A 14,870-nucleotide genomic window follows, 5' to 3' on the forward strand; every position below is an offset into this window, starting at 1 on the left:
ACCCGGTATACTTTTCCTAGCATTCTTGTATACATTTCCTTTACTTCTATTTCTTGCACAAACCTTGTCTAACTACCTTGTACCGCTAGCTGTGCATCTGCTACATGGTGTTCTACCTGGTGTAATAATATGCAACCGCAATGCGAGGTGTGCACGTATCGATGCTACGCAGTGTGCCTGTCACATCGCATGTCTACTCGTGCACTAGGACGTGTTTATAGAAAGGTTTTCCGCTGCAAGCTATCAAATGCTGATGCCGCTCAGTGGTAGAGTAGCTGACTCCCACGCAGCGGGCCCAGGTTCGATCCCGGTGGAAAGTGGGTATTTTTTTTTATCATTGCCAGCGATTACTGCTACGGACACCGGCCCCCCGGCGGCGGACACCATCGCCAACTGAAACGGCTATTGGAGTGAGCCCATAACAGCTTACGCTGTAAAATGAGGGTGTAGCACCGGGGCTGTACCCACCGCCCCGGTGGGTCATTTGCAGCGACACTTTCACTTTCCTTTGAGGCGGTTACATTGTGTGGAGTTGCATACACTGCAACTGTCTCGCTCTAGGCAGACACCTTGGCGGGTATAACGTAGCGACACCATGCCTCTTCACGCCGTACCTTAGTTTGTGCGACAGTACATGAATGTACGACTCAACCCTAATTTAAGGTCACACATGTCGTCCAACAATAGCATCACTGGTGCGCTCGTTGAGCACCTTATTTAACAGGCACTCCACAATTATACGATGCACAGGACAGGCGGAACTCACTTGCCATTAGCTTTCTACCAGATTTTCTGCCAGTTATTCTGTGTGAGCATAACCTTAACAATGCCAACTTGAAACACAAGGTTGCCATTTCCTTATTAATTAGCTTTTAATGTATCAAAATATAACATTGTGCAATACCACATTGTGCTTCACTTACAGAAGGCAGTGTGGTAGGTGTAGCTACTCAGCAATGTAAGCTCTGCCCTGATGTTAATGCCTGCCACACTGGTCTTGACCCTGCTGTGCAGCTGGCGCATGTGCATTGCAAGGCTATTCTCCCAGGCAAAGTGCTTATTGCACACAGCACAAACGTGCAGTCTTTCACCTATGTGCACTAACACGTGCGTGTCCAGATATTTGTTATACCGTGGAACCTTGCTGATACGATTCTGCCTAATACATTCTTCGAGATGATGTTTTTTTTTAATTTTCCCGATAATATGATTTGGTTGGATAATACATTGGATGATACAATTTTCAGATGATACGCTTTATTTGCCAGTTCCCATGAAGATCGTATCAACGAGGTTCCACTGTATATATGGAGGTGGCTAGGCACAGATGGCACAGGTTGCGATGGCACAGATGGCGCGCTTTTCCCCCTTGTCAACACTTGTCAGAATCTGAAAAAAGTTATTTTTCATTTCTTCTTTTTCTTTTCTTTTGCTTCTCAGTTAAGAAGGAATTGTTTACATTAAACAAACACCATCACAGCTGTCGTTATAAGAGCCCCAAACTTTGTCCAAGTTCGGTTAAGCATGCCAGTGTGAACTAGCTACGAATCCACTGATAGAAGCTGCCACTTTTTCTTCTGTTATTGGTTACCACTATGCAGCTGTGCCAGAACCAATACATTTTCTTACAAGCACACAGGTGAAAAAAAAAAAAAAAAAGTTAAAGTGATGTTTCACTTCATGAACACACGCAAGCGTATGGATGCCGGGAACATGCACAGCAAGCACTGCTGCGTCAAAGCAGAAATGGAAAGGGCGCGAACACGGTCACTACATTGATCTCGACGGTGCGATGCCTGATGTGCCAAGCGCACATTGCTACACATGCAAAGAAGAGACGCCGCAAACATGCACAGCGAGCACTGTGGCATCAGGCACAAACGGAAAGCACGCGAACGTGGCGATTATCTTTTCCACCTCCAGGCGCCTTCCTCCTCCGGTACACACTTCTCTCGTGGCAACAAACATATCGCCGATTTCACAGACGGGGCACTTACGCTTGCGTGTAGAAAATGCCTAAACTTAAGCCAGCATCCTTGGCATACTCCTGGCTCAGCTGATATGGTAGTAATTGTATGATGGCTTGAAGCTCATCCCCCCCATGTTATCTTGTACTAAATTTTTCAAAATGTCAAGTTGTACAGTGTGAGCAGGACTTCACTAATGCTAATCTGGAATAGGAGGTCACTACTGCCCCTTAGATACCTGAGAGTGTGGAGAATACAATAGTAAAATAGTAAACGTAGACCTTCACTTACAGGAGGCTGCGTGGTCGGTGGGCTACTCAGCAATGTACGGCCACTAACACCTGCCACACTGGCCTTGACTCCGCTGTGCATCCGGCGCATGTGCAATGCGAGGTTGTTCTTCCAGGCAAACTGTTTTTGGCACACAGTACACCCATATGGCCTTTCACCTGTGTGCACCAGTAGATGCCTGCCTAGATCTTTGCTATATACAAAGGCAGCTGGGCACAGCTGGCACGGATATGGTTTCTCGCTCTTGTGCCACTTCTCGTGCTGCAACAGTTTCGTCCTCGACTCGAACACCTTGCTGCACTCGTGGCAGTGGTACAGCTGCACACCACTCGCATGTAGCTGCTTGTGCCTGTCGAAAGACTCCTTCTTGCAGAATTTGGACGGGCACAGCTCACACGAAAACCGCATCTCAGCCCTGTGGATGTGCTGGTGGTTAAGGAGGCCGTTCCGCTGGGCGAAAGTTCGGCCACAGATGGAGCAGGCGTGTGGCTTCTCGCCCGTGTGCAAGACCAGGTGATCTTTCAGATACTGGTTCCTTGTAAAGCGCTGCCCACACACACTACACTCGTGACACCCGCCAGCATTCCTGCCGGGCTTCTTCACAGGAGCTCCTGAAGTGCCACCAGAGATTCTGCACAGTGGAAAAAAAAAAGCACAGTATGAACTTATTTGAGCAGTTCTTGCAGTGCGGCAATATAGACTTAGACACCGTGAACAACAAGACGAAGAATTCGAGAGGCCATAAGTGCAGGAACTGCGTAACAGATTGGACACTCGGGTTTCAGCTATGGTAGCGCCACTGCAACTGAGATGAGACATGAAGGAATCCGCAGCTAAGCCAAACCAAAAATAAACTACTTTAGTGATTTACTTGTCAGCTTTAAGATCTACAAAATCGTGGCCATTTGGGCCTGTTGGTTCAGCATACTGGCAAACTGAAATGCAGAAAAACACAGACAGACGTTTCTTCTGTGCTACAGTTTGCCAGCATCTCTAAAGCCACTACGCACTCACTGCAGCGAGCATTGCTATGTGAAGTGGCTGTATGGCAGGATGCTTGAGATATGTTGCATGAGTTGACAAAATAAAAGGATCCAACACACATTTTGTAATTTATGTGAAGCGAAGACTTATTGCAGCAGTTAACTGAACGCTATGCAACTAACAGCGATGAATAACACTGTTTACTTCTATCTTATGCAATGTGTAATATGATGCCATACTCAATGCTTGCACCGTGAATGCCATAACCTTAATCTCGGGGAATTTTTATGTTTATTCACTAAACTGCTCACAAGCTATACGTACCAAACTGTAAACACCAAATCAGGCAAGTGCGCTTTGTGAGACATCGATGCAACGGTGTGGCAGGGACGAAGGTGATATATACTAGGTCTGTCCCAAAAGGTGATCGCAGTGAGTTAGCAAAAAGAGGGAAGGGTGTAGTGGTGTTGCTCTCACTCTCTCCAGGCAAAAGGACCCGACTGAGCTCTAGTAGAAGCCGGACTCTGTATGACAAGGGAGAACTTCATGCATGCACGTTTTGGCAACACATTTTTTTGTGCTTGTCGAAATGAAGATCGACAAACAGACGGAACAAATGATCAATATCGAATTTCGTGTGAAATTGAGCAAGAACTGAGCAGAAATTCATCAAATGTTGCAAAACACCCATGAAAATGATGCCCTCAAGGAAAGAACTGTTTTTAAATGAGCCCAGCATTTTTGGGAAGGCCATGAGCAACCCAAAGACAATGCAAGATCAGGATGCCACTCCACTCCACCTTGTGCGAATATGAAAACACAGATTGTGTGCCTTCCCTTGTGCTCAATGACTGCTGAACGACTACTAGAATAATAGCAGAAGCACTTGGTTTAGAAAAGTCATCTGTTCCTTGCATTCTGATTGAAAATTTGCAAATGATAAAGGTTTGCGTAAAAGGTGATGTCGAAATTTCGCGATGTTGAAGTTTCGCGATCATCAAAGGAGAACGAAAAATGGCCACCCGCTATCGATGGTTTGAATCGCCACTTTTACGACCTTCCGCGCCGCTTACGGACACACTGCGCCATTGGATGTGAAAGAGGAGAAACTATATTTCTGTTTTCTAAGCAGTTCACTTTTTTCCCGCCAAGCGGTAAATTTTAAACGTGCTCCAAAGTTTCGCTATCGTCAAAACAGAATGCAAAAATGTCCGGCTCATTCAGAGTTTGAGGAGGCCAGAATTGAGCATGCAGGTGCGATGTTCGCAGGGTCTGTTGAGTTCTTCAAGTACACGCCTACTCTTTCAGGCAAGCGCATTTTAAGGAAATCAAACTTGAGAACCACTTCAGGGTGGAAGATACGTTGAACCAGACAAAAACAGGCAGTGCTCTCAACGCAGAAAAAGCACCAATAAAGAGATGCTCAGAAGTCACAAGCTTCCAGAAAATTCTGTTCAATTTGGAGCACCCTTTCACTAGTCAAAGGAGTTGCTAGCCTCAAGGGTGGTGGGAGGGGAGAAGAGGGGGGGGGGGGGTCGGAACAGCTTTGAGTGCGGGGGCATGCCCCCACTAGTTTAGAAGCTGTGGGAGTGACTGCCCCCCCCCCCCCCCTCCGGTTCTGGAGCCCCTGGGTGACACATGGTGCATGAGAGACACCATGGTGGGGGTTTTTCTGCCTCCATCGGAATGCAACCTCTCCGGCTGGGAATCGAATGCTTGACCTTGTGGTCTGCGACAGAACGCCGTAACCACTGAGCCACCACGGAGGGAAATTTTAAATTTGCTTTACTGGAACCATGCATCGACATTCCCTTCGACCTTGTTTCAGTAGACTCTAGAGAGCTCACCCTGTGTTGCTATCCATCATGGCCATGTCTCTTGAAGGTTCAGTGCTGCACCTTCGCCGGGTTACGGAGGCAATCCTTGGATGCGGGGCTGCTGGCTCACATGTATCTTTATCACCCATGTTTAGAGGGCCCTACAAAACAGCAAACACTTTTTTTTTTTTTGCAATACACTGCAATGCAATACATGACAATCTGTGAGCTCATCCTCTTTTCTTGAGCATTTATTTTCTCAAATGACCTTTGCATGATGCCTTCTCACCAGGAGCAATATGCACATGGAAGCACCCACTGATGTTTCTGAGAGGAAAGCAGCAGGCACAGTTTGTCGAAGAAGGGAATTGAACACGTAGATGACAGCTATCACTGTTCCATGGCAACAGTACACTTCAAGAGGTACAATTTTTCAGCCGACACAAAATTATGGGCGATGCTTTTACAGTAAACAGCTAGGGTTAATATGTCCAAGGGTGCCAGCTTAATGTCTCATAGGAAAACAACACATGGGGCTATGAAGGATGCTGCAGTGGGTGGCTCCATACAGTGATTTTTGTATTTCGGCATCATCGAAACCTGGTCAGTGCTGCTAGGGGCATTGTGAGATGTTCTGTCTTAATTATTTCGTATTGTAAAGCCCACGCAAATTTAGATTACCAACTACACCTTTTACTGCGAACCACTATATTTAGGCAATCTCCTGGATTCAAACAACTAAAGCGTTGTCACATCTTATCAGTGAGGCATTGCTGCGTTTGATCAACATAACCCTATCCACAGCTTAGCAGCATTCAATATGCCATAGATGTGGTACATGAAAGATATTGATTCACATGCTTAGCTGCACAGCATTTTTTTCTACTGACCTCCAACATTATTGCTTAGCTACCTGTATGATGCCCAGAGCAAAAGTTAAGCACCATGCTTCTTCCCGACCATCTAGTATTTGCAACAACATATGAACGTTTGGCACTACCTCAATCTAAGGATATGCCTGTCATCCAACAACAGCACCACTGGCACACTCCTTGGACACCCTATTTAGCAGGCCTTCTGCCATGGCATGAAGCACAGGCCACAGGGAACCCATGTTCTGCTACATAAAAATACATTCATTACACCCAATATTCTTTACCAGAATACATTCGTTACACACCGATATCAGCGAGAAAACTTAATTTTACTTTGTTGTATCTGATAAATTGTTTCATCAGTGTTCGTTATCTAGCACGCTGTGTTTACTAGATAATGTCAGTGTCTTTTCTGCACTCATCCAATAGTTTTCTTTTCTTTTCTAGTTATGTGTTATGTTCACAAAGTAGTTGACAAAATGTATCATTGAGTGGAATAAAGGCAGAAAGAAACGATGTGGACAAAATATCTGTCTGAACACAGTGTCTGTCTTGTCCACATTATTTCTTTCCACCCTTATTCCGCTCAACGACACAACATGATGCACCAACTGACCCAACAGTCAACGATATTGGTTGACAAAAATGTGAAGGCTAGTCTGGCATCCTTTCATGTTGAGACGTGGCTCTTTTTAATACGGCGAGACAAGACGTCAATTTATGTGGCAATACAAGTAGCACTCAGTAGCCAAATGAGACCTGCAGAAACCCACAAGGTAGGGAGTAGATTCATTTGTGAGGGATTCGTTGTTGCCAGAAGATCAAGAGGTCCGTGACCATGCACTTGGCTTCGCTGTCACCCACCCTTTCGTTGTCCTCCTCTTCTTCTTTGATCTTGGTGGCCCTGTTGCCGTGGCGCTCATCCTCGTAGCCCTGCGCAATGCATTCTGGCTCAAAGGTGTGGCCAATGTTTGCTTGACACAAGATGCCAGCATAGGTGTGGCACCGAAGCTGTAACCCTCCAGTGTGCCCCTTTCAGCGACACTTTTACCTTCATGTGATACTCCTGTCAAAGCACAGGATGGTTATGTTGTGTGGGGCTGCATACACCTTAACTGTCTTCCTCTAGAGAAACACCCGAGCTATTATAATGTAGTGACACCATGCTTCTTGACGACTTTCCTTAGATTGTGCAGCAACATATTGTTACGCGGGAAGAGAGGTTTAAATTATATTTACAGAATATTTACAAAGCGCCCACTGGCATACAAGATGCAAAACCAGCGTCGTCGTCTTCTGTACTGTCCTTAGCGTTGTCTCGAGCATTGCTTGGTAACAATGTGAACTTATGGCACTACCTCAAGTAACTTACCAGCCATTCTGCAATGGCAAGAGGCACAGGCCACGAAGACTCCACTTGCTGTTAGCTTTCTACCACATTTTTGCCAGTTAGACTGTCTGAGCATGAATTTAATAATGCCAACTTAACACACAAGGCTGCAATTCTCTTTTTACTAGCTTTTCAAGTAAAAAAAATCAAAACATAAAATTGTGCAATTCCACATTGTGCTTCACTTACAGGAGGCAGCACAGTCAGTGGGCTACTCAGTAATGTAAGGTATGCCATAGGGTGTCTAGCAAATGCCTTTTTCAACATTCACAGACATTTTTAGGTTTTCCTTGAATTTCACAGAGGAAATTCTATGAGTAAAAAAAAAAAAAAAACATAAAAACTGTTTAATTTAACACTATTGTTCTCACAATATTAAAAAAAAACAAAAAACATTGGCCTTGCAGGACAAAGAAAACTTGCAAGAAATTTCCAGCTAACATCAGCAGCAGAAAAGATCCAAGTAATATCAATTGCCCTGTCCTGTACTTAAGCGCAATATCTACTCAAAAGTGACACACTCATGGCTACCATGAGTTAAGCATCCTGCACCAAGAAATTTGTTCTTCGATGTCACACCTCAGGCACACAACCCACGTGCCATCCCCCCATGCACTATGTAGTGCCAACCCTTCAACTACACCCGTTATGCATCTCTTGCCCAAACCCCAACAATAGCACATGTACACCTCAGGCAAGCCTTGACGATGCTTCAGTTGCTTCCTGCAACAGTTTCAATAGGCTTACATGTGAGAGCTGTGCTTGGCTATCTCAGCAACAGTAATCTAATACGACCATCTCCTCTGCTTCATGAGGTGCCACCAAACTACGCTTCATATGAAGGGGCATTGCCGACTAAACAGGATCGAGTGGGAGTACGACAATGCCCCACTGGACATTAATGTCAGCGCCTCCGCATGTAAACAGATCCAAGTGTAACAAACTCACACACTTGAAGAAATACTGAGCGACTGGGCCAAGATAACATTAATCTATTCTAATCTGGCTTTATTCCAAATATATCATTAGCTGTCTATGATGGGTTAAAACGGCTCAGGCACACCCCATATGGGCAAGGCCCGTGCCATTTTGATCTATCAAGTAGGGGTATCGGCTGGTTTGGAATAAAAATAGATTGTAATAGTTCTAAGTTATCTCGGCCTACCTTATACCTCTCATAGCTGTTGATAGTCTAGGTAAATCGATTTCACTTATGTATTTGTTTTACTAAACTGTAACACGTGACATATGTTTACAAGCCAGTGCACTGATTACATTATTAAAATTGTATCATCTGTATTTTTATTCAAATATGAATTGATGTTTTTTATGTACCACAATGGTGTAATCTAAAATTCTTGGCATGCTTTCTTTTTTTATCACGTTATTTTGGTAAACTTGATTGAAATATTCTTCCTAACTGTTAACTGTTGTTTGCAATACACGTAAATTAAATTTATATCATCATTTATATGCACTACAGTTGTGTGTAGCTGCATCTGCCGCGTAGTGTAGATACTGCAGCCACCATGGTGTGCTGTGGTGAGCCTTCTCGCCGTTGAAACGCTTGGACAACTGCAGGCTTTCATGTTGCCTTCAACCTCAATTCTTAGGCAACAACACAGTATTGTACTGAGCATGCTCAATGCTGTCAACTTCTTATCTTCTGTCTGAAATATTATTATTAATGCTACTCGATGCAGTGAAAAGGAGTGAACAACCAATACTCTCACCATTTTTGACACGAGATTGTAAGTTCCCTGCTGCTTTCAGTGCAATAATATTTGGCTCACATGTTCGCAGGAGCCTTGTCTGCAGATTGGCAATGTTTTATTACTATGTTCAAAAAGTGTTTCGGGGCCCCTTTAGGATTCCGTGGCTAGATTATTATCATTCATGGCACAGTATGAGCAGGCAGCATCCAAAGAGAGCAAGTGACATCTCGCACAGCTTTAGAAATTTCGACTATCTTTATATTCGGTCTCTATGAGACGTGCAAACACATTTTCTTGAAGTCCAAATATAATAGTACAGCAACTGTGTACAGAGCACTGAAAAACCGAAACAATTAACTGAAATTACGCAAGAGGTCTTGTTTGAAAACATCAGTAACCACTGATCACAGCTCTGAAGTTGAAGAAGAGAACCCACCTGTCAATTTCAGATAGAATATTTCTAGTTATTTTTTTAATATAAGTGCAAAATTGCATGCCAAACACACACAGCCATGATCTCAACCCTCTTCAATTTATACTTTAAAAAATTGTGCCTTATTATCACACTTAAAAAAGTGCATTCCCACAATATTTGTGGCGAAGAAGTGTGCCTTGGCATCATTTGAATTCAACAACAAAGATCCAAGACAAAAGAAAAATATGCAATTTTATGAGTACGAAAACATTTCATTGGTAATTTAGAAAAATTGCATTTTGACATGTGCCCTCCATCATAGCCCAGTTTATTTTTGCTATATTTACAGTCGAAACAAAAGGCTAAACTTGGGCAAGACATATTTTTATAGAGTTTTTAGTTTTGCTTAATGTCATTTTATGTTATTCAAAATCTTAAAGATGAATAATTGCCTAAAAATGAATCAGCATGCAAACAATACGAAATGTGGTTTAACATTAGTACCAAGTTTGACAAAATGCCGCTTTTATCGTGTGTTTGGCAGTACACTACAAATTGTTGTGGTCCATCTCAAAATACCAATGCCAGTGCATTTGACAGTGGGATATGTGGTAACTTCACGAACGGCACCACTTGGCCCATGAAAAAGGCACACAAACAATGTGCTGCCTGTGTGCCTTCATCCTCTGCACCGTCTGTGCGCCAAGTGCTGCAGTTTTCAAGACGTAATGCCAACTAGCCCGCCTCACGGTGACGCTGACGGCTGAAATGCGCCTGGCAATACTACAGCCCCACGCATCGTTTTTGACGGAACATAATCCTGGTGAGATTGACAAATAAAGTGAGTTTTGTAAGTGGCTCCAGTATGTAATAACTTTTTGCCGTAAGTTAAGTTGAAGCATTTTTCTTTTCTTTTTGTTGAGTAAAAGATATTCAAAGTTCGCTTCCTCTATGCAGTTTGGTTTGATCGGCAGTACATGTTCACTGCAATGCACACTTTGGTCTGGGTCTGGCGAACAATTGATGCACTGACAGCGTTTCCTCTAAAGCACTGCAAGACTGCCGGATAGGTAGGTTTGTATGCGCTTGCCACATAGTTACTGAGTATTCCCATTGAGCGCTCCAAATTGCAGACTAGAATTTCATGCTGTACGCTGGCACGTTTTCAAGTGAGTGTACTTTTTTTCAGCTGTGCATTAGAAGTTCCCTTCATGGTGGCAGATTGGGTTTATGCTGCATTGTGGCCTTACAGTAGCCAATAAAAAACCTTTATTACTTTACAACTGCTTTTAACAGTGTATTAGTGCAGCAGCCATGGCAGCCCTGTGCTTTAGCTCGGTGCTATGTCTAGCCTCGTTCCTCTGCCTTACTGTCTTTCTGCATATTGTTGCCCCTTATGTGCAACAGCAGAACCCACTGGATTCGTTCATAGAGGAAAGAAAAATAAAAAATTCAGAGCCCTTCCAATACCGTGAAGACGGAAGCAAGCGAAGCTGTGACTATGGTGGGTCTGCTATAGTGAATATTGCTATAGTGAATTTATAATTATCATTATTGACTATATTGAGCGTCTTCGGCGTGTTCATCAAATAGCAAGGACACTGGCATATTGTTTTCGCCCGGCGCAATGGCCAAGTAGTGCGACTGCTGCGCGAAGTCCACCCCATCGTCATAGACTAGCGCATTAGCCACAGCGTTCATAGCCGCGGCACACTGCACGGCATCGTCAGGATCCTGACATCGGGATCCTGGAAGATGTCGTTAAAGATCGTCTATCCCATAGTGAGTCCAAAGGGCAACTACTGATAACAGTGATAGCGCGATCTCTACGTCATGAGACAAAGGGGCACAACGATTGGCGGGACGTGCCACCGCCGAGGATTGCGACACTTGTGAAAGAGGCATCGGCGGTGGCAAGGGGTATAACAATGGGCCATCCATCATCCGTTTTGACACCTGTGCTAAGGCACAACTGGTGGGAAACCGCCACGCACAGTGGAGCCAAAGCGAAAGCTGATGATGATAGTTTTTTTCTACACGCGGGCACGATCCTGGGTAACCTAGCCCTTAACAGCTTTGCTGTAAAAAAAGTAGAAGGGATAGGGTTCCCAAATGTCCTGCGTTTAGTGAAACAGACCTGATGAGTAAATATGTCCAGTGACATCTTCCAGCGAAATTCGGAAAGGCAGAGCTTCCATGCATACGGTACCTTATTTGTGTGGATGCGCCGGTGGTTAAGGAAACCAGTCCGTAGGGAAAACTTCCGGCCACAAGTGGGGCAGGTGTAAGGCTTCTCGCCCGTGTGTAAGACCCGGTGTTCTTTCAAATACCGCTTTCTTGTATAGCGCCGCTTACACACAGTACACTCGTGACACCTGATGATATTCCTGCCAGGCTTTTTCACCAGAGCTCCTGAAGTGCCAACGGAGATTCTGCATAATGAAAAAAAAAAAAGGTGTACTAGTATGAACTTCATTGAGCAGTATGTGCAGCACAGTAGTGTAGACTTAACACTGAGGAACAACAGGACGAAAAAATAGAGAGGACCTAAGTGCAGAAGCTGCATTGGTTTCAGCTATAGTCAGATCAATAAATCTGATCAAAAACGTTTTTGACACATTGTTAAACATTCCTTCAGAACACTTTCATAAGCAATGCGTACGTATCTGAACATTTAACTTTCGGTCAGATTCGGCAATTTTCAGCACATGGTGCATATTAAAAATTAGATGCTTGACAAAAAGTATCATCCAAACTCTCCTAAAGTGCTCCCTACACTGCCGAAATCGAGCAATGCAAAATGTGCACTTTAATCGAATTGGCTGCATAATTTTTAAATGACAGCAGCCAGTGAAGACAGCGACCTCTATCAGGTTGCATAATTTTCTATGGCGACATCTACGCTTATTTGCTTTACCGATACCTGAAACACAGACACATGCGTCCGAGTGCATAGTGTTTTTTTGTTAGACTAATATCAAAAGCAACTTCATTTTTTCCAGCAGTAGGTTGCTTTTACCCTAGCATGCTGACAGTGTCATCATCATCATCAGCCTATATTTACGTCAACTGCAGGACGAAAGCCTCTCCCTGCAATCTCCAATTACCCCTGTTTTGCGCTAGCTGATTCCAACCATGTGCCTGCAAATTTCCAAACTTCATCACCCCACCTGGTTTTCTGCTGTCCTCGACTGCGCTTTCCTTCTCTTGGTATCCATTCTGTAACTCTAATGGTCCACCGATTATCCATCCAACGCATTACATGGCCTGCCCAGCTCCATTTTTTTCCTCTTAATGCCAACTAGAATATCGGCTATCCCTGTTTGCTTTCTTATCCACACCGCTCTCTTCCCGTCTCTTAACGTTAGGCCTAACATTTTTCGTTCCATCGCTCTTTGTACCGTCCTTAACTTGTTCTCGAGATTCTTTGTTAACCTCCAAGTTTCTGCCCCACATGTTAGCACCAGTTGAATGCAATGACTGTACACTTTTCTTTTCAACGACAGTGGTAAGCTCCAGTCAGGATTTGGTAATGCCTGCCGTATGCACTCCAACCCAATTTTATTCTGCTGTAAGTTTTCTTCTCATGATCAGGGTCCCCTGTGGGTAATTGACCTAGATAAACGCACTCCTTTACAGACTCTAGAGGCTGACTGGGGATGCTGAATTCTTGCTCCCTTGCCAGGCTATTGAACATTGTCTTCTGCATATTAATCTTCAACCCCACTCTTACACTTTCTCGGTTAAGGTCCTCAATCATTTGTTGTAATTCGTCCCCATTGTTGCTGAATAGGACAATGTCATCAGCTGACAGCGTATGTACCGCTTACTGTGAGAAATGCTCCTAGTTGTTTGTAGTTACCACTTGCCCAAATGCATGGCGTCAATTTCACACTCATTTGCCATAAAAGTGTGAGAAACCTGACTTGCAGTCTGATCTCGTATATTTTTTTTTAACACAGCCTATGAAAATGCCCTTAATCATTAGTGTAGAATGCTGTAAATTACAGTACTGTACAAATGCTCTACAAAGCATGCATAGGCCCCAGCATTACCTTTAACTGCATGAATAGAGCAGCATTTAAATTTACTGGGCAAGTAATGTCCACCTCTTCGAGTAATCCAGTTCGTTGATTAAAATTTTTGGTGATATTTTTCTGTATGGTATAAAAAAAAACACACAAAAAAAACACAAACCCCTGGTATATGGAAATTCCCTACAATCATGTTTCAGTGAACTTGGCAGAGCTCACCCAGTGTTGCTATTTATGATGGCTGCATCTCTTGAAGTTTCAGTGGTGCAACTTGGTCGAGTTACGGAGATGATCCTTGGATGCAGGACTGCTGGCTCACGCATATTTTTGTCATCCATGTCTCGAGGGCCCTACAAAACAGCATGCACTTTTTTTTTTAAGCGTGCTTTGACAGAAACACGACAAATAGGAGCATATCGTCTTTTCTGAAATGATGTCTGCATAATACTTTCCTTTCAGGAGTAATATGCACAAGGAAGCACCCACTGATGTTCCTGAGAGGAAACCAGCAGTCGCAGTTTGTCGAAGAAGAGAAATGAACATGCAAGTGACAGCCAATAACTGTTCAGTGGCAATAGTGCCCCGCCTCAAGAGGTGCAAATTTTTCAACCGACACAGAACTATGGAACATGATAGCTGCAGCTAATGTGGTGGCAGCTGAATGTCTCTCAGGGATAGTGTTTGCCACATGCCCATACCATAAGTGCAGGCCTAAGAGTGCACTATTGACTCAATACTAATATTTGACGTCCCATAAGAACACCTAGGGTTCGTAGAACGCTGTAGTGGATGGCTACCCCCCCCCCCATATAGGGATCTCTGTATTTCAGCATCGTAAAAATCTGGCCAGTGCTGCTAGAATATTTTGTCTCGATGCATTCACAAAGTAATGCCCACTCAATGGGTCCTAAAAACTGAAGCTGTCAACACAATTTAAGCAGAGAGCAAGGAGGTGAAGTCAGTTTCGAAGGTTGGTGGGAAAAAAAGCGGGCACAGCACAGGCCACGCAGTAAACACAGTGATGCATAAAAACACTTGCAAGGAACAGTGCATGGAAAGTTTACAGGTCATCGACAGGAGGAGAAGTTCCATGCATAGGTCATCAGCCGTTAGAATAGCAAGGAGGCATCAATGCCACCACATTACGGTTGTTCGGTATAGCTTGCATGCACTAACACTTCATGCATTTAGTATTCATGTGCCTTTTATACAGAAATAAAACAGCACTGCTAGTACTACTACCTGTTTGGCATTCATATATTGCACACAACTGAATTGTCACCCGTCATGGTGGCTTACCGGCTACGGTGTTGTGCTCCTAAGCACGCGGTCGCGGGATCAAATCCCAGCCGTGGCGGCCGCATTTCGACGGGTGCGAAATG

General features: G+C 44.0%; 2 protein-coding genes across 5 annotated transcripts in view; both read right to left on the minus strand.

Annotated features, from left to right (window-relative positions):
• Positions 1-14,870, minus strand: part of LOC119432773 (uncharacterized) — a 105,539-nt gene that overhangs the window by 42,237 nt on the left and 48,432 nt on the right. The window contains exons 12-15 of the mRNA XM_049658385.1: positions 7,307-7,314; positions 6,799-6,908; positions 5,090-5,220; positions 2,259-2,889 (exon numbers count right to left, since the gene is read on the minus strand). Coding sequence (XP_049514342.1) covers positions 2,259-2,889; positions 5,090-5,220; positions 6,799-6,908; positions 7,307-7,314 — 880 coding nt within the window. The remainder of the gene's footprint in view (positions 1-2,258; positions 2,890-5,089; positions 5,221-6,798; positions 6,909-7,306; positions 7,315-14,870) is intronic.
• Positions 1-14,870, minus strand: part of LOC119433824 (zinc finger protein 271) — a 29,017-nt gene that overhangs the window by 11,949 nt on the left and 2,198 nt on the right. For all 4 annotated transcript variants that reach the window (XM_049658639.1, XM_049658640.1, XM_049658638.1 and 1 more), the window contains exons 2-6: positions 13,708-13,838; positions 11,664-11,886; positions 6,799-6,867; positions 5,090-5,220; positions 2,259-2,889 (exon numbers count right to left, since the gene is read on the minus strand). In XM_049658639.1, the coding sequence (XP_049514596.1) occupies positions 2,259-2,889; positions 5,090-5,220; positions 6,799-6,867; positions 11,664-11,886; positions 13,708-13,838 (1,185 nt within the window). The remainder of the gene's footprint in view (positions 1-2,258; positions 2,890-5,089; positions 5,221-6,798; positions 6,868-11,663; positions 11,887-13,707; positions 13,839-14,870) is intronic.

The sequence above is a fragment of the Dermacentor silvarum genome, chromosome 11 (assembly GCF_013339745.2).
Source record: "Dermacentor silvarum isolate Dsil-2018 chromosome 11, BIME_Dsil_1.4, whole genome shotgun sequence".
In the NCBI taxonomy this organism is placed as follows: Eukaryota; Metazoa; Arthropoda; class Arachnida; order Ixodida; family Ixodidae; genus Dermacentor; species Dermacentor silvarum.